Source organism: Camelus dromedarius, chromosome 8 (genome assembly GCF_036321535.1).
Source record: "Camelus dromedarius isolate mCamDro1 chromosome 8, mCamDro1.pat, whole genome shotgun sequence".
In the NCBI taxonomy this organism is placed as follows: Eukaryota; Metazoa; Chordata; class Mammalia; order Artiodactyla; family Camelidae; genus Camelus; species Camelus dromedarius.
In genome coordinates this window covers 52,762,683-52,786,791 of record NC_087443.1, presented here as the reverse complement: position 1 = coordinate 52,786,791, position 24,109 = coordinate 52,762,683, and the positions used below count along the sequence as shown (strand labels likewise).

General features: G+C 32.9%; 1 protein-coding gene and 1 non-coding gene across 3 annotated transcripts in view; both read right to left on the bottom strand.

Annotated features, from left to right (window-relative positions):
• The window catches only part of EXOC6 (exocyst complex component 6), a 169,081-nt gene that overhangs the window by 76,611 nt on the left and 68,361 nt on the right, over positions 1 to 24,109 (bottom strand). For both annotated transcript variants that reach the window (XM_064488226.1, XM_031461390.2), the window contains exons 13-17: positions 23,960 to 24,057; positions 19,514 to 19,619; positions 14,690 to 14,799; positions 8,765 to 8,876; positions 8,088 to 8,222 (exon numbers count right to left, since the gene is read on the bottom strand). In XM_064488226.1, coding sequence (XP_064344296.1) covers positions 8,088 to 8,222; positions 8,765 to 8,876; positions 14,690 to 14,799; positions 19,514 to 19,619; positions 23,960 to 24,057 — 561 coding nt within the window. The remainder of the gene's footprint in view (positions 1 to 8,087; positions 8,223 to 8,764; positions 8,877 to 14,689; positions 14,800 to 19,513; positions 19,620 to 23,959; positions 24,058 to 24,109) is intronic.
• TRNAV-GAC (transfer RNA valine (anticodon GAC)) lies at positions 7,222 to 7,301 on the bottom strand. The gene has a single exon. It is a non-coding gene; the product is annotated as a tRNA-Val (tRNA).

The following is a 24,109-nucleotide window of genomic DNA, read 5'->3' as shown; positions in this document are numbered from 1 at the left end:
TTACCAGTTTATGAATTTATATCTTTACTACTAAAAATCAAATAAATATGAATTTTGTTTTACTCATACAATAACACCTTGGTTATTCAGAGGTCACATTTGAAGTCAGTAATCAGGAAGGAAGCAAAACAAAAGTCTTTGCGTAGCTGAAAATAAGTTGCAGTAAATTCTATGATGGAATACTATACTGAACTGAAAATAAACTACAGCTACATCCAACAGAAATGAAATATTAAAAAAAATCACATTGAGTGAAAGAGGTCAGACACACAAAAAGATGCACTATGTATGACCCATACAAACAGAGCCCCCAAAACAGACAAAATTAATCAGTGCTATTAAAAATCAGTACTGAGAGGAAGTAGAGATAATGACTGGGAAGTTGGATGAGGGAGGCTTCTACAATGCTACTAATCCAGTGTTTTATTTCTTGATCTCATAATTCCATGAGTGAGTTCACTTTTTTTCCAATTTAAGTAGAACTTTTCTTAGAGCAGTTTTTGGTTCATAGTAAAATTGAGGGATTGGTACAGTGATTTCCTATATATCTCCTGCGCACACATCTCCCACAGTCTCCATCACTATCAAAATGTCCCACCAGTGATGCACATTTGTTACCATAGATGAACCTACATTGGCACATTTATTATTCAAAGGCCACAGTTTACATTAAGGTTCACTCTTGGTGCTGTACATTCTATGGGCTTGGACAAATGGATAATGACATATATCCACTGTTATAGTATCATACAGTGTCTAAATTATCCTCCTGATTAGTGGGAAAGCTTCAAGTTTCTCACCATTAAGTATGATGTTAACTATAGGGTTTTTTGTAGATATTCTTTATCAAGAAAGATCTCCTCTATTACCAGTTTACTAAGAGTTTTTATCAAAAATGGGTGTTGAATTTTGTCAAATGCTTTTTCTGTATCTAGTGATATAACCACGTGATTTTTCTTCTTCAGCCTATTGATGTGATGGATTATATTAACTGGTTTTTGAATGACGAACAAGCCTTGCATACTGCTGATAAATCCCACTTTGTCATGATGTAGAATTCCTTTTATAAATTGTTAAGATTCATTTTGATACTATTTTGTTGAGGATTTTTGCATCTATGTTCATGAGAGATATTGATGTATAGTCTTCTTGTAATGTCTTTGTCTGGTTTTGGTGTTAGGGTAATGCTGGCCTCATAGAATGAATTTAAAAATACTGTCTCTGCTTCCATATGAAAGACAGCCTACAGAACTGGTATAATTTCTTCCTTAAAAGTTTGGTAGAGTTCACCAGTAAACACATCTGGGCCTGGTGCTTTGTTTTAGAAGGCTATTAATTATTGATTCAATTTCTTTCATTGATACAGGCCTATTCAGGTTGTCTATTTTCTTCTTGTGTGAGTTTTGGCAGATTGTGTCTTTCAAAGAATTGGTTCGTTTAGTCTAGGTTGTCGAATTTGTGAGCACAGAGTTGTTCATAAGATTCCTTTTTATCCTTTTCTTTCTTGATCCACATATGATTTAGAAGTGTGATGTTTAATCTCCAAGTATTCAGGATTTTCCAGTTATCTTTCTGTTATTGATATCTTGTTTAATTATACTGCTGGTCTAATAGCAGATATTGTATGATTTCTATTCTTTTAAATTTGTTACGGTGTGTTTCATGCCCCCAGATGTGGTCTACCTTGGTGAATGTTCCACAGTAGCTTGAGAAGAATGTATACTCTGTTGTTGTCGGATAAGTACTCTACAAACGTCGATTATATCCAGTTGATTGATGGTATTGTTGAGTTCAGCTATGTCCTTAACTGATTTTCTGTCTGTTGGATCTGACCATTTCTGGTAAGAGTAATGTTGAAGTCTCTAACTTTAACGGTGGACTCATCTATTTCTCCTTGAAGTTTTATCAGCTTTTGCTTCATATAATTTGACCCTCTAATGTCAGGCATATGTACATTAAGAATTATTATGTCATCTTGACAAACTGACCCTTTTATCATTATGTAATAGCCCTCTTTATCCCTGATAACTTTCTTTGCTCTAAAGTCTGCCCTGTTTGAAATTAATATGGCTACTGCCACCTTTTTGATTAGTGTTAAATGGTATATCATTCTCCATCCATTATTTTTAATCTATATATGTCTTTATATTTAAAGTAGATTTTGCAAACAACATATAGTTGAGTCTTGTTTTATTGATCCACTCTGACAATCTCTGTCCTTCTTTGGTTTTTTTAGACCAGAGATGTTTAAAGTAACTATTGATAGCTGGATAAATATCTACCATATTTGTTACTGTTCTCTATTTGGTGCATTTGTTCTTTATTTCTACTTTTGTGTTCCATTCTTTTCCTGCCTTTTGTGATATTGGGCATTTGTATGATTCCATTTTCTCTCCTTTCTTAGCATATTGGTTATACTTTTTTTTTTTTTTTTTTGCTTTTTTTAGTGGTTGCCCTAGAATTTCCAATATACATTCACAATTATTCCAAGTTCACTTTCCAATAACACTGTATCATTTCATGGGTAGTGTGAGTACCTTACAATAACAAAATAATTCTAATTCCTCCCTCCCTATCCGTGTGTCATTGTAGCCATTCATATAAACAAACATAAGTATGTGTGTATATATATATATATGTGTATACACATATATAGATATAAGCATATATAACTGAATACATGGTTGCTATTATTCATTTGAACAAACCATCATCTATCAGATCAATTAAGAATTTTACCTTCACTTATACCTCCTTTGATGTTCTTCCTTTCTTTATGTAGGTCCAAGTTTCTGACCTATATTATTTTCTCTATCTCTGAAAAAATTATTTTAACATTTCTTACAAGGCTGGTCTACTAGCAACAAATTTCCTTAATTTTTATTTATCTGAGAAAGTCTTCATTTCTCCTTCACTTTTGAAGGATAATTTCATAGGATACAAAAAAGTTCTAGTTTGGTGAGTGTTTTTCTATTAACACTAAATATTTTAGTCCATTCTTTTCTTGCTTGCATGGTTTATAAAGAGAAGTTAGATGTAACTCTTATCTTTGCTACTCTACATAAGTTTTTTCCTCTTGCTTCTTTAAGGACTTTTTATCTTTAATTTTGTGCAGTTTGAATATGGTATGCCTAGGTGTAATTATTTTGGCATTTATCCTGCTTGGTGTTCTCTAAGTTTTTTAATGCATGGTTTCTTGTGCGACATTAATTTGGGGAAATTCTACCATTATTGGATCAAATATTGCTTCTCTTCCTTTCTTTTTACTCCTTCTAATATTCCCACTGTACGTATGTTCCATCTTTTGTAGTTGCCCCACAGTTCCTGGATATTCTGTTCAGTTTTTCCAGTGTTTTTTTCCTTTGCTTTTCTGTTTTGGAAGTTTCTATCAACAGATCCCCAAACTCAGAGTCTTTTCTCAGCCATGTCCAATCTACTAATGGGTCCATCAAAGGTATTCTTCATTTCTGTTACAGTGTTTTTGATCTCTAGCACTTCTTTTTGATTCTTTCTTAAATTCTCCATTTCTCTGCTTACACTATTCATCTGTTCTTACATGTTGTCTACTTTATCCATCAAAGTCCTCAGTATACTAATCATAATTTTTTTTTAATTCCTGGTCTGATAATATCCCTGACATATCTAAATCTAATATTTACTCTAGCTTCTCTATTTTTTGCCTTTTAGTCTGTCTTACAATTTTTTTCTTGATAAAGGGACATGATGTACTGGGTGAAAAGAACTGCAATAAATTAGGCCTTTAGTAATGTGGTAGTAAGACATAGGGGGAGGGGAAATGTTCCTTAGTTCTATGATTAGGTCTCCATCTTTAAGTAAGCCTTTGCCCCTCAGCTGTGAACTTTACAAGTCCTTTTCATTTCTACCCCTCAGGTTGGACAGGATGGCCAGAACAAGCTAGTGCTGAGTATTTCCCTTCTCCCAGCAGTTTAGGCACTGGTAAATCGTTTATTTTAAGGTTGGGTCTTGTTGAGAAAAATAGAATGCTTAAGAACAGAATGCTCTGGCATATTTCAAAATGGTTCCTTTTCCCTTTCCCCTGCTAGACACATAAGAAGATTTTCCTCAAATCCTCACTGGGAGAACCTCGTGCCCCCACCTAAGACTGGGTTCCCCTGGAGTTTTAACTCTCAAATTTGTCCACACTGAGCTTCCAGTATTCATCAATTATACTTCAAGTTTTCCTACCCCAGGAGTGATTCCTGTGGGCTTCTGCTCCATTAAGTTGTGATTCTCTGTATTTGTCTGTCTCTCCATTTTGGGGGCAGCAGTGTGTTCTGTGATCTTAATTCTCCAAGAGATCAAGGAAGAGTTGTTGATTTTTCAGTTTTTCTCAGCTTTTTAATTGTTGGGACAGAATTACAACTTCCCAGTTCTTTACATGACAGACTGGAAATTGGAAGTCTATGTCCACTTTTTAATAATTAATTGAACTGTATCTATTTATAATTTTTGCATTTATAAATTGTGTGTGTATTCTATGTTACATTTCAAGAAAAAAAAAATTTTTTTAAAGTCCATGTACCATGTCCTTGCTCCACAGGAAGAGAATTTCAAGCCCTTAATCAAAGATAAGTTACCACTGTCACTTTAGCCATAATCCTAAAAAAAACTTTGCTATATACTCATCAACAGATTTTAAAAGGCAAATTTTCAGAAAAAGTCACAAGCATATTCTTTCTAGGCACTTACAGTTGCAATTGCTGCCAGGACTTAAAAGGAAAGGACTCTTTAGGGTGTCAGGTTGGAAAAGCTCCATGGAGTAAAGTTAAAGAGCTCTGATGCCAAAGAAAAAGAACTAGGCCATTTCTCTACTACACAGATTAAAAAGGAAATGGTATTCCCATTTCCCCCCTCTATTTTGATGCAAATCTTTTCATTAGAAGTCTTAAATTAGCTTTAAGTAGCTCTCAGTGTGGGTCCAGGTTAATTTCAAAAAGCTGTGGTACTGCTTGAGGGCAGGAACTACTTACTTTACCTCTTTTGTATCACTCACAAATTTACTACAACGAAAGGCAAGCTAACAAGATAGCCTGTATATATTTCATAAAGTAAGCAAACGTGATATAAAATCTAGCACGTTGTGTAAACGTGTGGGGTTTTGGAGGGGAAGCAAATGGAGGTATGGGGAAAAGGGTCATGTAAGTGCTTATTTCTATGATCATTAAGCAATTAAATAGGAATACGTTTGGTCAGGTCACTGGGCTGAAAAGAATTAGGCTAAGAGGTTAACTAAGAAATCCACACTAATGTCTGTAATCAAGCCTATACAGACTGACTATTCACTAAGAACGGAAATTCCCCCAATCTCCCTCAGTAATTCAATTTAATACTGATTTAACAATTCTCCCTGTTGAATTGCTTCTTCATATCACAGTTTAAGACAAATTCCTCATATCACAGTTTAAGACAAATTCCTCTTGAAACAGATCAAAGAACTGAAGAACACTTGACCTTCACATACTGAGCCTGAAATAGCTCTTGGCCTCATAAAACAGAATGGGTTTCCTGAGTTTTCTGTAAAAATAAAACAAAAACCAAACAGCAAAAAACAAGGATGCTCTACTATTTGTACAGACTGAACTTGATTTCCTGATTTCTAAGAAAACCCAAGGGGTGTTCTACGGCAGTTGTAGTTTCAAATAAACATCTACAACTTAAGGACCACAGGAATGATGGCCTAGAGCTAACATTTCTAAAGATTCCCTCTCAACAGGCAGATTTTTGAGAGGTGTAGTTCCAAGATCCCTTAAGCTAAAGCATCACGCTCCAGTATCTTTGGTTCTTTGACCTATAACTGATAAGAAAAATTGCCTGCAATCCGTAGATATACCAGAGGTTAAGACAATTCATGTTTTAATCAGAGTATGTGTATTAAATATTAAATGTTCATAAATACGCTCACAACTGCAGTCCCTAGTAAATCCCTTCTTGACAGCATATGAGTAACACATGGACCTAAGGACAGAGAGCAATAAAGAAAAAGGATTGTGTAAAATCTAATATCGACGCAAAGAATCAATTTGTCCATGGATAAATAAATGTCCAAAAACTTGTGGAGTCTCTTTCTATATTATAGTACTTATCACACCATACTGTCAAGTGCCTTTTTATAGCTTTTCCCTCCTGTGAGCTCCTTGAGGACAGGGATGCATTTCTATATCCTCAGCACCTAACACAGTGCTCAGAGCATAGATCATGCACAACAAATGGCACTATGCTAAGTATGCCCCTCAATCCTCGTGATAATTGTATCAAGTGGAAAATATATTGCTATTCTAATTTTACAGATAAAACCAAGTATCATTAAAATGAAAGAATATGCCCAAAGACACACAGAACTCTAACTCCAGAGTATATACCCTTAATTATTATATTATATTAAGTGAATAAATGAATGCCTGTTTTGTCCAGCTTTGGTCTGTTTCAATAAATAATTTTATCAATCTGTTTACTCAGATATCATCTGCATTTCTGTTTTAAGGATTAGGGTGACTACATGAGCTTAAGAATCATCAAAGGAGCCTAAGATTTTGGGAGCCAGGCAGATAATTTTAGGAAACAAGGGTCTTTTCTGGACTTTACACTTTCAAAGTCTGGTCACTGTTAACATTAAATTAGTTATATCTAAATACAAGTATGGGGGGAGAGTATAGCTCAAATGGTAGAGTGCATGCTTAGCATGCACAAGGTCCTGGGTTCAATCCCCAGCACCTCCACTAAAAAACAGAAACAAACAACAAAAAAAAAACAAAAAACCTCCCCCTGCCCCCCCAAAATTAAGAAAAAAACAAAACAAAACAAAAAACTACAAAAACCAACTACAGATGGCAGAGAAAGACCCAAAAAGACTCTGTATGATAAAATGTTTTCTTCAATAAACACTAGTATGCTGAATATTTTTTTTTTTTAGGAGCTTAAAACAACACGTGTTTATTGGCTCATAGTTCTGTAGGTTAGAAGTCCAGGCAGGCTCGACTGGTTTCTCTGCTTATGGTGTCAAACACCACAGCTGTGCTAATGTGGAGGCTCTGGGGAGAATCTATATCAGAACTCATTGAGGTTGTTGAAGTTTTCATGTCTGAATTTTTTTAATGTAAATGATTATACTATAATTTTAGGAGATAAATTGGGTAATTTATAATATAGCAAGAGTCGGAAGATAAGAATTCTTTTTAGTTTTTTTTTTTTAACCTCCCTTAATGGAGGCACTGGGGATTGAACCCAGGACCTTGTGCATGTCAAGCACATGCTCTACCACTGAGCTATACCGTCTATTCCCCTGAGAATTTCTTTAATGGAAAACTTAGAAAAGGCTATGAGGTTAAACTAGCAAGTCTATATTATAGATAAGGGATTAGTAAGTGGTTTATATTAGTTTAACAAAATATTCAATGCAAAGGGATTTATTTTACTAGACTATGCCAGTGTCTCATCTACATGACCCCAAATCAACAAAACAATAGTTTATAACAAATTTATGACATTATTTAATGTTCCATTCTGCTTAAAACAACCGTTCATTAATCTTTTGGTGTATCCCATGGTATTATAAAAACAGAAATCTTTCCTTTCAGAAAACAGTACGATTTGAATAACATGTAATAAGGTAATATTTATTTTTCTTCAGATCAAATAAAGCATGTAAAACAAATCTTACACTTATCTGTTTCTCCCTACATTTTTAATTTCCAAACATACCCACTCTTTTATATATTACATATGCAGTTAATTATTAAACTATGAGACATGAATGAAAATCCAGTTAGACCTATTCAGCACTACTCTTAAGTCTTCAAAACATGAATAAAATATAATATAGCTGTGGAAAATCAATATACTTTTCTTCATTTTAACCAGATGTTTAAAATGCCAAAAAGGAACTGACATTTATCTGCTCATCGTTGACAACGATTACCTCTAATTTTCAATTGTTAGGAATTAATGGAATCATGTGTATAACTGTTAGGAATACACTGGAATTATGTATATAGTAAAAATTGTCTCTTATTTTTAAAAGTTTGCTTACAGTGATTGAAATAAAAAATTTTGGTCAGATTTTTACATACCTTAAAAGTAGAGAGCCCATAAAGTCTTGTGGTATGCACAGTTTCTTGAGAAATATTTGTAATGTTAGTTATAAAGTCCTCAAGGTATTTACAAGCTTGTTCCAAGTGTGTGGTGTTTATGATGATTTGCACTAGCTAGAAAACAGAAAACACCTCCAGTAAAATGCACATTATATTTATACAAATTTATCTGATTTTTAAAAATAGTATTACTTCCAGCAACTGTACCATTTCTGCATAATTATAGCATTATAGGATATCACTGATCATCTGATTTCAGAAGACTGCTATAAATACTACTTATGAATTCTATTAGTAAAAAAAAATAACCAAGTCTAACTACCAATTAATTTAAAATAACTTTTCAAAGGACTTTTTCGAATCTTATACATTCACCAAGTTAAAAAAGTAATTATTTTCACTTTTCAAGTAAAGTCTGGCAAACATAAATATGCGTATATGTTCTAACATCTTCAATTATCTACTACTCCCCATGTAAACCCTTTTCCCTCACACTGCTTGAATTTACACTGATGCTTTTATTTTAAAACATCCACTTCTATTAATAAATTTAAAACAGAAAGCTAGTTTTATAGGATGATGTTCAGCAATAACTTAATTCATAACAATTGTTTCATATAATGAAACATTTAGCTGTAAATATCTTTTTAACCTACCTCTGTCAAACCTATATGAGGTTTTCTAATAAGATTGAGTAAACAGCTACTCAAAGTTCTGGTCAGCAGCAGATTTGTAGATTTTCTAAGCATATCATCTATTTCTGTTGAGCTAAAAACAAAGGTTGATATTATTACGCTTTCCACAAGAGTACAGTTAGTTAGCTTCCTAAATAATTTAACACAATCTACTAAAGTAATTTACTCTAATCCCTTTAAATAGTTAAATAAATTATAATTATTCATATTTATAAATCACACATTTCTATTCAATTTAGTTTCACAAAAGGGATACTTTCCATAAAGTAGAATGTTCATTTATAGAATAATTCAAATGTATTCAATTAACCATTACAGTAAAACCATGGGATACCTGAAATATAACCATTCTTCAATTATGACTCCATTAATGGGATAGCCACTTTCAAAGACACTTTGTATACAACTATAGCTAAAATTACTTTTAAAATGCAAACTGATGTGAGCTCTCTAAGTATTTATTTACTACGTTTAATTTTACTATAACTAAGCTATTCACTTCCACTGAGATTTTGGAAAAAGAGTAAAAAAAATTGCCTTACACTAGTTTCAATTTGGGAGAGGGAGGAACTAACTCTGATGTTTCTTAACATTCTAAAGATTGCTAGACTAGAACTAAAAAGTGTTATTTTCTCCTAACCACTGGCCTTAAAGTTAAGTAAATAATGATTTCTTGTATATAGCTTCATTGCCAAAACAGTTAAACTGTCCTTAGACCAAGTTCTCTCAGTCCCAGCATGATTGACATTTTAGGCCAGATAATTCTTTGTTGCAGGGCTGTCTCGTACCACTGAAGGATGTTTAGCAGCATTCCTGGTCTCCACTCCTCTCCCTGGTTGTAACAACTCAGAATGTCTTTAGACAATGTCAAATATACCCTGGGGGACAAAACTGCCCCAGTTGAGAACCACTGCCTTAAACACAATCTAAAATTCTAATTTTAGCACTCTTTTACTTTTTATTTTATTAAAACATTACTCTTAAAAATCTATTAATTACAAATATTTACTAGTTTTAAATAAATACCAATAGAGTAAGGTCTGATAAAATAGGTTAATTCTCACTACTACTCTAACGTTCTCCTAAATTTTAATGCAGGTACTCTTCAATTTCTGTTAACTCTAATTCTGGTAGACCTGAGAATATTTCTCTCTAATTCTTCATATCTAAAATCAAGACTTTCCAGGGAATGTGTATAACACCACTAGGAATTCAGGTTTATGCAGCAGCAACAGAAAACTCGAATCTATCAATAGCATCCCTAGAACAAGCAACGTACTCACACTGATAAAAAGGAGGCGGTTGCCAACTCCTCTGGTTTCTTTTCTGACACACCCAAATTATGCTTAGACACCCTGTATGGCATCCTTTTCAGATGAAAAGTTATCCATGACAGATAATGTCTTTTATTGAATTCCCCTGAACTCCCTTGAATGCTGAGTCAATGCGTCTTTTTCTTCCATAAGTAAAAGCAAAGAAAACCTATCAGCACCTATGTCCTATTCGTGCCACCAAGTTTGCCCAACAATGACCAGGATCTCACCCATGAGGTTTTTATCCTGAGTAATTATTTTTTCTTAAATTCTTGTCCTTTGAGCCTATAACTACGACTCTTTCTAATTTTTAACTAACATTTCATAGTAATTAAATCTTAATATACAATAAATCTCCTAAATCAGTTTACAGCTTAACCTCTTATGAAAACTGAAAATTTCTTAAAGATCATGTTAGATCCAGATGGTTCCTCTGCAACCAAGTAATTGAGACTTTGGAGTCTCTTCCTGAAGTCACTTCATTCTCTGGCTCTGCTTTTATTCACATATAAAAAGAAACCCAAACATTTTTACTGTAAGAACTCCAAAGAATCTTCTGGTTCTAAAAATCTAACTGCAATCTATGTTTAACCATAATAAAAGAGATTTAAATACAGAAAGTTATTTTTCTATAACTCTTCATGACAGATAAAAAAACAAAGCACCTCAGCTCAATTTTAGGTCACAGATTAAAAATTTTTTAAATAAAAATATATGTCAGAAAGCTGATAATCTATCAAAAAAGGAAAACTGATAATCTAGAAGAAATTTAGATTTAGATATTTTTAAACTAACTATGCTGTTTCTGTATTCTGAACTATTTATTACTTTCATTAACAAAACAAAAATAGTAAATGTATTTAATAAAGCTAATTTTTTAAAAATGTAAGCATAAAAATGAACAACATATAATCATAGAGAGTTAATTACTGCACTGGGTATTGAACTAATAAAAATGATAAATGTTTTTATCAAAGAGAGAGAGAAAAATAGACAATCTTTTCTATTGTAGCATTAGTACTCAACATTTACTTTTTAGAATGCTAGGAGTTCATACACAAAAAGAGTCAGAACTGAAGTGGCAATTCTAGTTCTAGTCAGATTAGGGAAGCTTTAGGGAAAATTACACATAATATTATGACTAATGGCTTTTATCTTTGGTGTTACAAATGCTGTAAAAAATTGAGTAACAATTAGAGATCCACTGTCTCTCCTCTGTAAATAAAACAAAATAAAAGTTAATTCCAAACTGCTAATTTTCTATACTTTCTACAGTTTAACAATACCTAAATTAAAAAACAATCCTAGTTTTTTCAAGAATCAACATTTAGATTAGATAATAAAAAGTACTTGTTAGGGTCATACATATTACACATGCTACCAACTTAGAAAATGTTAAAGTAATCTACATTTAAAGGCAAAGATGAACAGGATTAGTATTAAAGATTCAGGATTGCAGCTTCAAGAATAATTCTAAGATATAACATTTGAGCCAAGTTGTAGGATGAACGTTAAGGAGAGACTTCTTCTTCCTCCCTTTCACTATGTTTACCTCAAAGTAAAAGATGAATGTATGCATTGTTGTTTTCAGAGATGACAAATTATAACCAGAATCTATTTGAGAATATATAAACAAATTCCAAGTTCACCCAAATGTAAGTCAAGTTTTCCCCTATCCCTCAATCGCTTCATCTAATTATTCACAAGTACTCTAATTTCAGGCTCTGAAACACTTCTGGTATATGTTCCTTCCTCTTCATCACTACTGATCCTGATTACTTCAAGTCTTTCTTCATCTCTGTCTTGAACCACTGCCTTCACCAACTGTACATGACCATTTTTTTTTATCCCCCTCCAATCTATCACCCAAATTGATGCCAGAGGAAACTTTCTTTTTTTGTTGTTTATTTTTGTTCTGGCAGGGCTGGAGGGAGTAATTAGGTTTCTTTGTTTGTTTGTTTAATGGAGGTACTGAGGACTGAACTCAGTGCTAAGCATGCACTCTACCACTGAGCTATACCCTCCCTCCCCTCGAGTAAACTTCCTAAAATATAACTCTAGTAATGCCGGTCCTTAGTCAAAAATTCTTCAATAGTTCCCCAATGTCTGCAAATAAAACATAAGCATTCCAAGCTACAGTCTCACATCTTATACTGTAGTACCCCATCCTTTCCTATGTCTCATGTGCCTACCATGTGCCAGGCTACCCTCAGTGCTTTATACACACGCATTGCCTCATTTAATTCTTACAACCACCCTATGAATTATTTCTCTCATTTTACAGATGAAGAAACTGCAATTTAAACAGATTAAGAGACTTGTCCAACATCCTGCTAGTTAAGTGCAGCATCAAGACTCAAACTAAGGTCTAAGTCTGAAGCTTATGCTCTTAACTACTGCATTATACTGCCTCTGTTTTAGATTAAAACCTTAGAATGTTCAATGAAAAAAAAAAAAAAGATAGGCATAAAGTATTGGTGGCTCTCAGACCAATGGAGAGTGGAGCTCTACTCTGTAGAGCTCCACTAATGAAACTACTGCTGCAAGAGTTTGTCATTCCTTTTCAATTAAATACTCATTTGTATCAACTGTTTTTCAAATACTGAATGATACTATGTGTTTCGTGTTGTGTAATTTAGAAGACACTACCTCTAGTAAGTTATTTGATTGAGGTTAAAAGTTAACGTCTTTAAAATATATCTTTAGAAACTTAGGTATAAGAGGCTGGTAGAGTATGATGAAGCTTAAGGTAGTAGTCCTTAAACTTAGAGTGTATCAGAATCACGCAGAGAACTTCGTAAAGCCAAAGCTTCCACCCTCAGAGTTTTTAATTCAGTAGATCAGAAGTTGGATTTCTAGCAATTTCCTACGTGATGCTAATGCTGCTGGTCTGAGTACCACACTTTGGGAATCACCGGCTTGTGAGAAACACACAGTACAGCTGATGCTATGTATTAGGTATTTGTCTTCCTTTCTTTCCCTTTGCTCTTAACTCATATTCAGAACAAAAATTAGGAAATCTTTTTTTCCCCATTTAAAATATTTATTTATCTATTTATTTATTTTAATTGAAGTACAGGAAATCTTTTAAAGAATCTCAATTCACAAAAAAAGCAGTGTAAGACCTAAAATCAGGTAACTCTTTTACCCTGGCAGAACGCACATTTCTTTCTGTTTATTTATACATTGTTTAAATCCAAAATATTGGTAGCTTACAATAAAAGATACAGATACAATAAAATAAAAATAACTGTCATTGGTCACTGTTTCAGCTTGAAAAATAAATAACTTATATCTGAACTGCCTTCATGCATTTTTATGACTTAAAAATTCAGAAAAGATTCATACTGAAGGATAATTCCTGCTATTCAGTATACAAATTCAGAAGAATGAATTTTAGAGAGGGAGACATGAAAGCCAACATCATCATTCTCTTCTCCAGAGAGTATTCCCAATTATAAATACACCATATGGCTATAATGCAGGGCCCACCAAGGTAGCCAGAACAAGGTGTGGCTTAAAGATTAATGTTCATCTAACGTTAACTTATCATTCCTGATATGCCAGATACTTTCACTGACATCAGAGTCAGAATAACAGCTCCTTTATGACAGCTCTCGAACTAATTAGCTGGGTCATTCTCGATAAATGATATAGCCTCTCTGAGTCTCTGTTTCCTTATCTGTAAAGCAGGGATAATACCACATTTCCTATCTCCATAAATGTTGGGTATTACTTTCATCATACCAGATAAATTCTCTTGCCTGTATAATCAGGTTGGCTATAGGAACCTGATTGCTGCTCTCCACTACTGATACTAAATTTGCTACAGCATTCTTTATTAATTCTTACTGATTTTGTCTGAATCCTCACTTTAAGCCTATTTGAGAAAAAAAACTATTAAAACTATTTTTCAGAAGATAATGACATAGATAAAGAAGGAATATTATTTAGCCACTGGTAACTTGAGCAATAGAAAAAAACTAAAATAAATAAATGAGATCTAAACAACAGAAGAAAAAAAGAGAAGAGATATTGGTAAAACAGATTTAACAACAAATGCAAGGTGTGAACTTTACTCAGATCCTGATACAAATATACCAACTATAAAAGAACATTTTTAGGACAATCAAGGAAATATTGATATGGGCTAGAGAACTGATACTATGGAATGTGTTAATTTTGTTAAGTGTGGTTAAATGATGAAATGTTACCGTTTTTAGAAACACATACCGAAGTAGTTAGGGAAAAAATGCTATTATTTCTGTAATTTGAATTAAAATACTTCAGCAAATAAAGTACAGAAAATGTTTATTATGGTTAAATCTAGATTCTGAGAACATATGAATTTCTTACCCTATTATCTCCATTTTTATGTATATTTGAAGATTTACATAATAAAAAGTTTAAAAATATATAGTATCAGATTTATGGCAACTTAACCCCAAATATCACTAAAATATGTAAGCCTTCCAATGAAATAGTCCATTAAAGAGCCATGGCCTGAAAATCAAGTGTTTATGTTTCACAAAAATAGCTATGATAAAGATAAATTTCTTATTAGTAAACTTACCTCCGGTGTAGGGACTCTGAAAATTTAAGGCTGGCATAAATAAATTCTTTAACTTGTATGTAAATATGAGGCACTGACTGAGACATGGGTAATTTCTTTGGGAAAGATTGCTGTTGGAAAAAAAGAAACAAAGTTGATACTGCTTTTGAAATTTTAGGAAAAGATATTCTAATCATCTAAAATGTAAAAACTAAATTGATTTCACAGTTGAATTGATAGTTAAAACTTGCATCTCAAAGTCTACTGTTGTATTTCTACATTACTTTTGAGACTTTAAAGGGAACAAAATAATTTCTGAAGAAAATAATGTGGCAATTTACCTGTTTCTTAAATCATATAATCAGACTTCTAACAAGCAAAGAAACCAGTATGTCTCTGTGTGTTCTGACAATATGTATCTCACTTAATTGTCTCTTCTTTGCAGTCATAATAATAAGAATCAGCTTGTCCATGAAAGTTATAGTCCAGCTTCATGGCTCAGTGTCATCAAATAAGTCTAAGACTCCCTTTACTCACTTGAATTGATACCAATTCAAGAAGGTATCCATCTCATTCCACAGAATACTCATAGAATACCTTACTGCAGCTTTCTAACCAGTATACCAGCAAACACTAGTATGCAACTAATGGTTTACAGTGTGCTTCTTGGTTAAATGTTTTAACAGCCAACATTCATTAGCAAATCTCAGTCTCCAAAAGGTAAACTCTCTCCAAGATTTTTACCAAAAGCCCCTTATTTACACCCTATGAAGTCTAATCTATACTTCTAACTTTACATTCTTTGCAATTTAGTTACATCATTGAAAGTACTCTCACCAGGATCACCTATGACCTCACAGGTGTTAAATCCAATGAACTTTTCACGTTACCTGACTTATCTGAAAATTCTGGCAGAGTAGGACCCTACTGCTTCTTAAATGAACTCTCCTTCCTTGGTATCCATGACCCACACTGGTTTTCCTCTTATTTCTCTACCTTCTCTATATCTCTTCCTCTAGCCATCCCTTAAGTATTGCTATTCCTTAGGGTTCCATCCTACACCTTCTTTTCTTGTCTCACATACTGTCCTGGGAAACTCACCTACTCTCAGGACTTCAATCACCATGCAAGTGCCAATATCTCCCAAATTCACAAGTCTAGGCCAAATCTTTCTCCTGAAGTCCAAATCTGTGTATCTAACTACCATTTGAACACCTCATTTGGCTGTAACATGTGAGACATTCTCAATAGAACCAAAATTGAAATTATCATCCCTTCCTTCCTTCTAAATCTGCTCCTCTTCCTATCTTAGTGAATGCCATCACCTCCAAGACAGAAACTTGGCTATCATACTTGCCCCTCCATCTTTATCATCCCTCATATGCTAATCAACTTCTGTCATTCCTTTCTCCTAAATATCTCAAATTCCATGGCCATAACACCCATTCAGGTCACCAATCTCTTTTACCAAAATAATCGCAACAACCCCTAGCTGGTCTCTCAGCCTTACTCTTATCCAATCTATTTTCTTTACACATTAGCCAGAGGGATCTCTCTAAAGCACAAATTTGATTATGTTTTTACTGCTTAAAACCCAGTGGTGATGTATCATAGCCCTCAGGATAAAGGCTAAACTCCCTAACACTGTCTACAAGGCCTATTATAGTCTAGCCCTTTGTATTTCATCTTCATTTTTTGATCTTCATCTTTCATACTTTATCAACCTTGCACTTTGTATTACAGAATTATAGCCTTTCTGCCTGCTGCTTCCTCTATCTTGAGAAGGGCCAACTTATGTGAATTGCAACTTCCTATTTATTTTATCTACACCCCTCAGTTGAATATAACTCACTTGACAGAGAGACTAAAAAACTAGCACACAGCACAATGTCTACTCTATAGCAGGTGAATGATAAATATCTGAATCAACAAAGGTATTCTTAGGTACCTCCAGCAAAAGTAAACTTACAACTAGCTGGCAGTGAAAACAGTTGCAGAGAGAAATCTCTCTCCAAAACTGGTTGGCTTCAACCTTTCCAAATTTAGAAATTGAATTAGGAGTACTACAAAAAGCAACTAAAGAGTTGCTATTCTTTAAAATCACCTTATAATAATGTAAGGGATAACTCACCTCCAATTTATGCTCTGCAGAATAATGAACCCAATATTAACTACTTGAAAGATACATTAGCTTTAAGAATTTATTTTAATGACAGTAAAAACAATATGAACATGTTCTTATTTTAGCCAAAGGGTTCTAGTTAAATTAGCTCAGCTATCTACAAAAGAACAGATTTTTTTGTGTATATGTTGTCTTACTCCTTTCTTACTCATAATTTGCACTGAAAATAATAACTCAAGTTATTTGAGAGACATTTTATATCTTTTCTAGTTGTTTTAATTGAAAATTATACTTAAATTAGGAAAAAGTTAAATATATACACAGACAACCAAGAGATTATTACCAAATAATTTATGGGATTTCTAAGTTATCACATTTAAAATTTCTATTTGGCTTTTGCGTTAATGATAGTTCTTTTAAATGATGAGTAATATATGAACCAATGAATACAACTCCTAACAAGCTTAATACTAAGAGATACTGTATATTTTGGAAGCACTCTGTAAGCAAAGTCAAGTATCCTTTTAACTATAAACCCAACGAGAATAGTTTAGTGGAATTAGGAGGGACAATAGAGACTTTTCAGTTCAGCCTACTCATTTGACAGATGAGGCACAAATGCCCAAATACGTTAAGTCACTTGCCCATAATAAGCCACAGACAGAGCTGGCATGTGAATCCAGATCAAATCCAGTGCTCTTTATACAGATGCTATTTCCTGAACAAACTTATTACCTAGTAACCAAAACAAAACAAAACCAGGACATGAGAGTAAGAATATTCTGATAATATTTCTTGACAGGGAAACTTTAGGGTTTCAAAAATAGAGAATTAAAATACTTATTCTGGTGTTTTGTGTATATTAGATACAATTAGGTATATGCAATGGCAGCGTTAGCTATAATTTAAAAGCTGTGCATTTAATTACTTTGTCCTATATTTAGTGACTATTACACATAACATGCTTAATATATGTATATAAAAATATAACATAAAAATTTATAGTCACAATTAACACAACTCACTCAGAATTCACTTGTTCATTATAAAGGGATAAAAATGTAGAAAAGGACTAAATTACAAAGAGTTGGAAAAATAATAAAAAAGAACAAGGGTGGGGAGGGTATAGCTCAGTGGCAGAACACGTGCTTAGCATGCACGAGGCCCTGGGTTCAATCCTCAGTAATACCCAAATAGGGTAAGTCACTTGCCCACAATAAGCCATGGACAGAGCTTATTTATTTATTATAATAATATAAATATTATGTAATTATTATTAATACATAAAGTGTTTATTAAAAATTATTTACTATTAAATAATTATCATTTAATATACTATTAATATTATTTAATATCAATATTTAATATTAACATTTAAATACTATTAAATTATTTAATGTTAACAATTTAATATTTAATATTATATTATTTAATGTTAACATTATATTTAATATTATATTTAAAATTTAATTATTAAATTGTTATTTAATAGAAACAATTATTTAATATCAATATTTAAACATTATTAAATTAATAATTATTAGAGTAGTAACAACAAACAAATCTAATTACCTCTCCTCAAAAAAAAGGAAAGAATAAAAAGAGTAAGAAAAAAATAAGAGTAAAGAGAATGAAAAAGGTGACAGTAACAGGAAATAAGATATCCTTTTCCCATGAGATCTAATTCTGCCCAGAAACACTGGATTGGCACAAGTGTGTCTATTTCTGTGTGCATACATGCACATGTGCAATCATGTATATTCCCAGATTACTCCACACAATGCTGTTCTTCCTTTTCCTATCCTGTGTTTTGTTCAGACATCTTGTCTCCAAAAATATACATTCTTACTTCTGGAAAAAATCTATAGATGGCTCTAAAGCCATGAGAGGAAGAGTATACCTGTCGTATTTCATGACAGGGATGACTCTGAAGCTGTATGCCTTCATACACCTCTCACTTAACCAAGATAAACTTTTCATACAAGTATATTTCTAGGAAAAAAGCCATAAAGTAAGATCTTCTATAGTGATAGAAATTTCAAAGAAATTCTCCTCTCTTACCCTACAGTGTTTTCCTATTCCTATAATCTACTCAACATTTAGTATATCTAATTTGGAATCCACCCAATGTTAGTAACACCTGCCTTAGGAATGTACCTAACATTTGGGACAACTGCTTCTAGTACCCCCAAGAAAGTCCCTTTTTAACCTCACCAAAATAGTAGTAGTAGCAGTAGTAACATAATCTTTAAAAGTTAACAAAGAGGGTGGCGGGTATAGCTCAGTGGGAGAGTGCATGCTTGGCATGTACAAGGTCCTGAGTTCAATCTCTAGTGCCCTTATTAAGGAGAAAAAATAAATAAAACAAAAAAATATTTTAAAAGTTAACAAAACATAATTAATTTCCTCAAGTGACACAGTAACAATAACAAAAGCCTTAAAAGAAGCTATTCTCATTTATAATGCCAGGTTAATATTATGTAGCAATAAATAGGATTAATTTATTTTTAAGAAAATTATTGAATTAAGAATTAACCTGGGAGTAGGGTATAGCTCAAGTGGTAAGAGCGCATGCTTAGCATACACAAGGTCCTGGGTTCAATCCCCAGTACCTCCTCTAAAAATAAATAAATATGTAAACTTAACTACCTCTCCCCCTAAAAAATAATAATAAATAAATAAAATTAAAAATTAAAAAAAAGTTATAAAGAATTAAACTGTACCTTTTCAAGATCTGAATCTTGAAAGGGAAATTTACTGATGATTACTTTATATTCTTCTTCATTAACAATAGGGATGGGGCTATAATTATCTTCTTCAAAAATGTCCCTGTTAAGAAAGAAGAGAGAATTGAGAATTTAAAATTAGAAAACATATCAATAGAGTGCTATAGGACAACAGTTAAAAAAAAAGCACTATCACAAAATCATTTTTTGTCAGTTAAAGATCTAAATAGGGAAAAGTGCTTATATACCCAGAATTCTAAAAAATCAATACCAAATAAGTCTGTATCTCAAAATTAATACACAATCTCTTCTTTCCACTTGTTTGTTTTATATCCTCTCAGTACTTTAGTTTTTGTTTTCTAGTCTGGAATAATTCTCAAGATGATATAGTCTGAATGAACTCATTATCTATAACTAAAAAGAAGGCATGAGATAGAGTACACCAGTCCCATTTCTTGATAGGGAAAACTCTCAAGTTGTATGTCTTTTGTCTTCTCTTTCCAACTAGATCATAAGCTACTTGAAGATGAAAATAATGTCTTGATTTGTTTGTCTCTCATAATGTAGTACTTGGAAAAAGATGTTTCATACTTAGCAAGGCAGAGACTTTTACTACTTATCAAATATCCATATGCTCTCCTACATAGCTGCCTTACAAACAGGCAGAGTCATAAGACTAGTTTTAGCCATTGGACTGTGAATACAAATTATATGTGTCATTCCAAGCCTAAAGCATTTATAGGAGCTAACTGTGTGACCCTCCTTCCCATGGTGATAGGGGAGACCACTATGTTGAGAAGGCAGAATCACAAATGCCAACAGCCTGGATCTTGTACTAACAGACCCACTACAGACTTCTGTGCGAGTGAGAAATAAAATGCCTATGTCCATCCAGAGAGATTTGGAGCGTTTTTGTTACTGTAGCATAACTGAGCATGTCCTAATATACCTGCTGTTCAATTAACTTCCTTTTAATCAATAATTCAGTTTGATTAATATTTATTGATCATCTATCATGTGCTAGTCTTTGGGCTACCTATGATGAAAACTCCCCACTCTCATGAAGATAAAATCAAGATCCTTATTCTCAAACCTTGTAACAGAGACAGATATGCAAACAAATTATAATGTTTATAATGATGTTTTATACATACAATAAAAGAGGTGTAAGTTGCAGAAATAGGACAAAGGAAAGTGATTAACTTTATCCAAGTAGGTGGGGGACATCTCATGAAAAGTTTTACAGAGAAGCTATGGGCTTTAAAGGGTCTTTAAAGATGAAAAAAACACTTCTAACGAGACTATAGGAGGACTATATTTCAGAAAGATGGAACATAACATGCAAAAGCATAAGGGGTGAAAAAGTATGAATGTGGGGAGGGGTTGAGCAAAACCACAAGTAGTGCAGCACTACTAGTGTAAAGTATGCAAGGGACATGGTGTAAAATGAAGTTGGGCAGATGGACAAACTGAAGTACCCAGATTTTATCGTGTAGGCAATGGAACACCAATCATAGGTTTTAGGCAGAGGAATGTCATAGGAAGACTTTCACAGAGTGGAAGAAAAACTGGGAAAAGGACAATAATGAACACAGAGAGGCCAGTTAGAAAGACTGAATAATCTAAATAAAAAGTGATGAGGATTTGAATTAAAGCTGTATTAAGTGGAGGCAGAGAAGGAAGTGGCAGGAACAAGAGTTTTTAAGATATAGAATACATAATATTTAGAAACAAAATGAGGATTCTGAGGCAAAGTGTAATCCTGATGAATCTGTGGCTTCTAGGCAGGGCAAATGGACAAACGATCAGAGACATTTGTTTGAGGTAAGGAACACAAGAGAAGGATACGGTTTGGGCATTGGACAATGGACATCTAATTGAAAAATGGATCTGGCATCTTAATGAGAGGCTGGAAATAAAGGCATGTGCTTATAAATCATTGTGGTACATAAGCTGGTTAAAATACAGCTCTGTTCACCTAAAATATCGTGAGAGGCTTCCACTAATTCTATTTCCTTCTAAATAGTATTCTAAAATAAAGTAAAGGTTAAAAGACAAGTTACAGAGAAAGAAACTACTAGAAGATCATACCCTACTCATTTTATACAAATGTCAGGGACTCCGTTAAGATGCAAGGAGAGATACTTTAATGAATGGTACATTCATATTCTGCAAATGTTAATGTAGTCTTAAAAGGGATCTGTTTACTGAATTGAATTCTATAAACATTTATCAAGTTCCTACTATACTATACTTGCAGCTAGGCAATCAAGAATATAAATAAAACACTGATGTTCGCAATACAGCTAGAGAGACAAACAAAGTAAGACAGTAGTCAGATTATAAATTCTATCATGGACGTAGTCAAGTTTTAATTATTCAGTAGTGATGATAACTCTTACTTTTTCTTCATTTGTTAGGTTGTCAATTCACTGCTTCTATAATCTTTGAAGATATAGGTCAGGGATAAGAAAAGCTTAAATCCTGCTACTTCTTAAAAATGTAAGCAAAAAGCATGACCTAGAAGGGCACTGAAAGTAGAAGTCAAAATATATTTGAGAATTACAACTGACATGCTATCATTTGCCCTCCTCCACCATTACAATGGAAAATAATGTTAATTCTATCTCTGAATGAACCCATCAGTTTTCCAGAGAGAAAACAATACCTCATGGTTTCCTCAATCTTGAGGAGCAATCTCTTACCTATCTTAAAATATGTAAGAGAGAATAGGTGGCTCAATACGAATCTATCAACAACTATAAAAATTTAAACACTCTTCTGAAAACAGTAAGTCAATAACATCGATCCCATAAGTAAAGATTTTTATATACAAATATATATGATTTTATATATAAAGATATAGTATATCACCACATTACATGATAGCATATATATTACAGATTACTGCCCCTATCAATAAGCACTACTTCTGTTTCTAAAATATGATACATTAGAAATTGTTAATACTATATATGACTCATCCAAGACTGTCAATTATTCATTTGGGACAACATCTTGACAAGATCATTCCTAAGGACTATTAATACAAAAAGGTTAAATAAAGATTTAGTTAGTTGATCTTAATAGAAGTGTATCACCTTGTAAACCATTTAGGCATTTTAAAAAGATTTTTATCACAGTATTCAGAAGGTCAGCCCTCCATAGCTTTGAAAATTGATGGAGTAAATGCCAAGCTGGTGTTAAACCATTCAACATATTTTCTGTTTTAATCTCATCAAATATTATTGCCACACTACTTCTATAATGTTTTGTGTAACCCAGATGTAAGCTCTGAAGGTTAACTTTTTTAGTTAAAAGAAAGAAAAAAAGATAGGAAGGAAAGCATGAAAGGAGGCATGAAGGGAAGGAGAAATGTTTTTCAAATTTGAAAAGGAAGGAGCTGATTTCTCTTTTAATGGCATTTTAATGGCAATAAAATTATAAAGATATTAAAATACTTGGTGCCTTATAGGCAAACAAAAGTAATTTTCCTAATTAGATGCTTTAAGATTTTTAATCTAACAGTTATGTTGTTTGTAAAAATAGCACTTTCCCCAAACAAAATTTAAATGCCATAAATTTCTGTCTCTAGTGCTAAATACCTTTTAATACTTACAGCCTTATATCTAATCATTCACTGGGGCAAAACCTATAGAGATTAAAACTAAAAGTAGTAAAGTTAAAAACTGATTATAAATGGTGCAGTCACTGTGGAAAACTGTGGAAAAATGGAGGTTCCATAAAATATTGAACATACATTTACCACATAATCCGGCAATTCCACTTCTGGGTATATGTGCAAAAGAATTGAACACAGGGACCCAAACAGATAACTATACATCAGTGTTCATAGTAGCATTATTCACAGTTGCCAAAAGATTAAAACAACCCAAATATCCATAAGTGGATGAATGGATAAATAAAATGTAGTATACATAATGGAATATTATTCAGCCTTAAAAAGGAATGAAATTCTGACACGTACTAAAACATGGCCGAAACTTGAAGACATTATGCTAAGTGAAAATAGTCCAGACACACAAACACAAAAACAAATCGAGACACAAACTCAAACACTGTATGATTTTACTTATATATAGTACCGAGAGTAGTCAAATTCATAGATACAAAGTAAAATGGTGACTGCCAAGGACTAGAAAAAGAGAATGGGGAGTTATTGTTTAATTGGTACAGAGTTTCAGTTTAAGAAGATAAAAAACAGTTCTGGAGAAGGATAGCAGTGATGGTTGCCAACAATGTGAATGTACTTATTGTCACTGAACTGTACATTCATAAGAGGTTAAAATGGTAAATTTTGTTATGTATATTTTACCACAATAAAAATTATTATAAGCATTTTTAATTACTAAATGAAAAAACAATTCCTTTAGCATTTGACAAAATTTTTCATTACATTAAGGCACCATGGCTTAGACTAACCTGAAAACTCCAGCCCATTTCTTAAGCAATGTTTCATTGTATTGATCTCTTATTTCAAATAAAAGGTCAAAAAGTCGGTTCACTGGAAAACCATAACCCTAAAACGCACACAAAAAAGCAGATAAACAACTCAAACAAATAAAGATATTC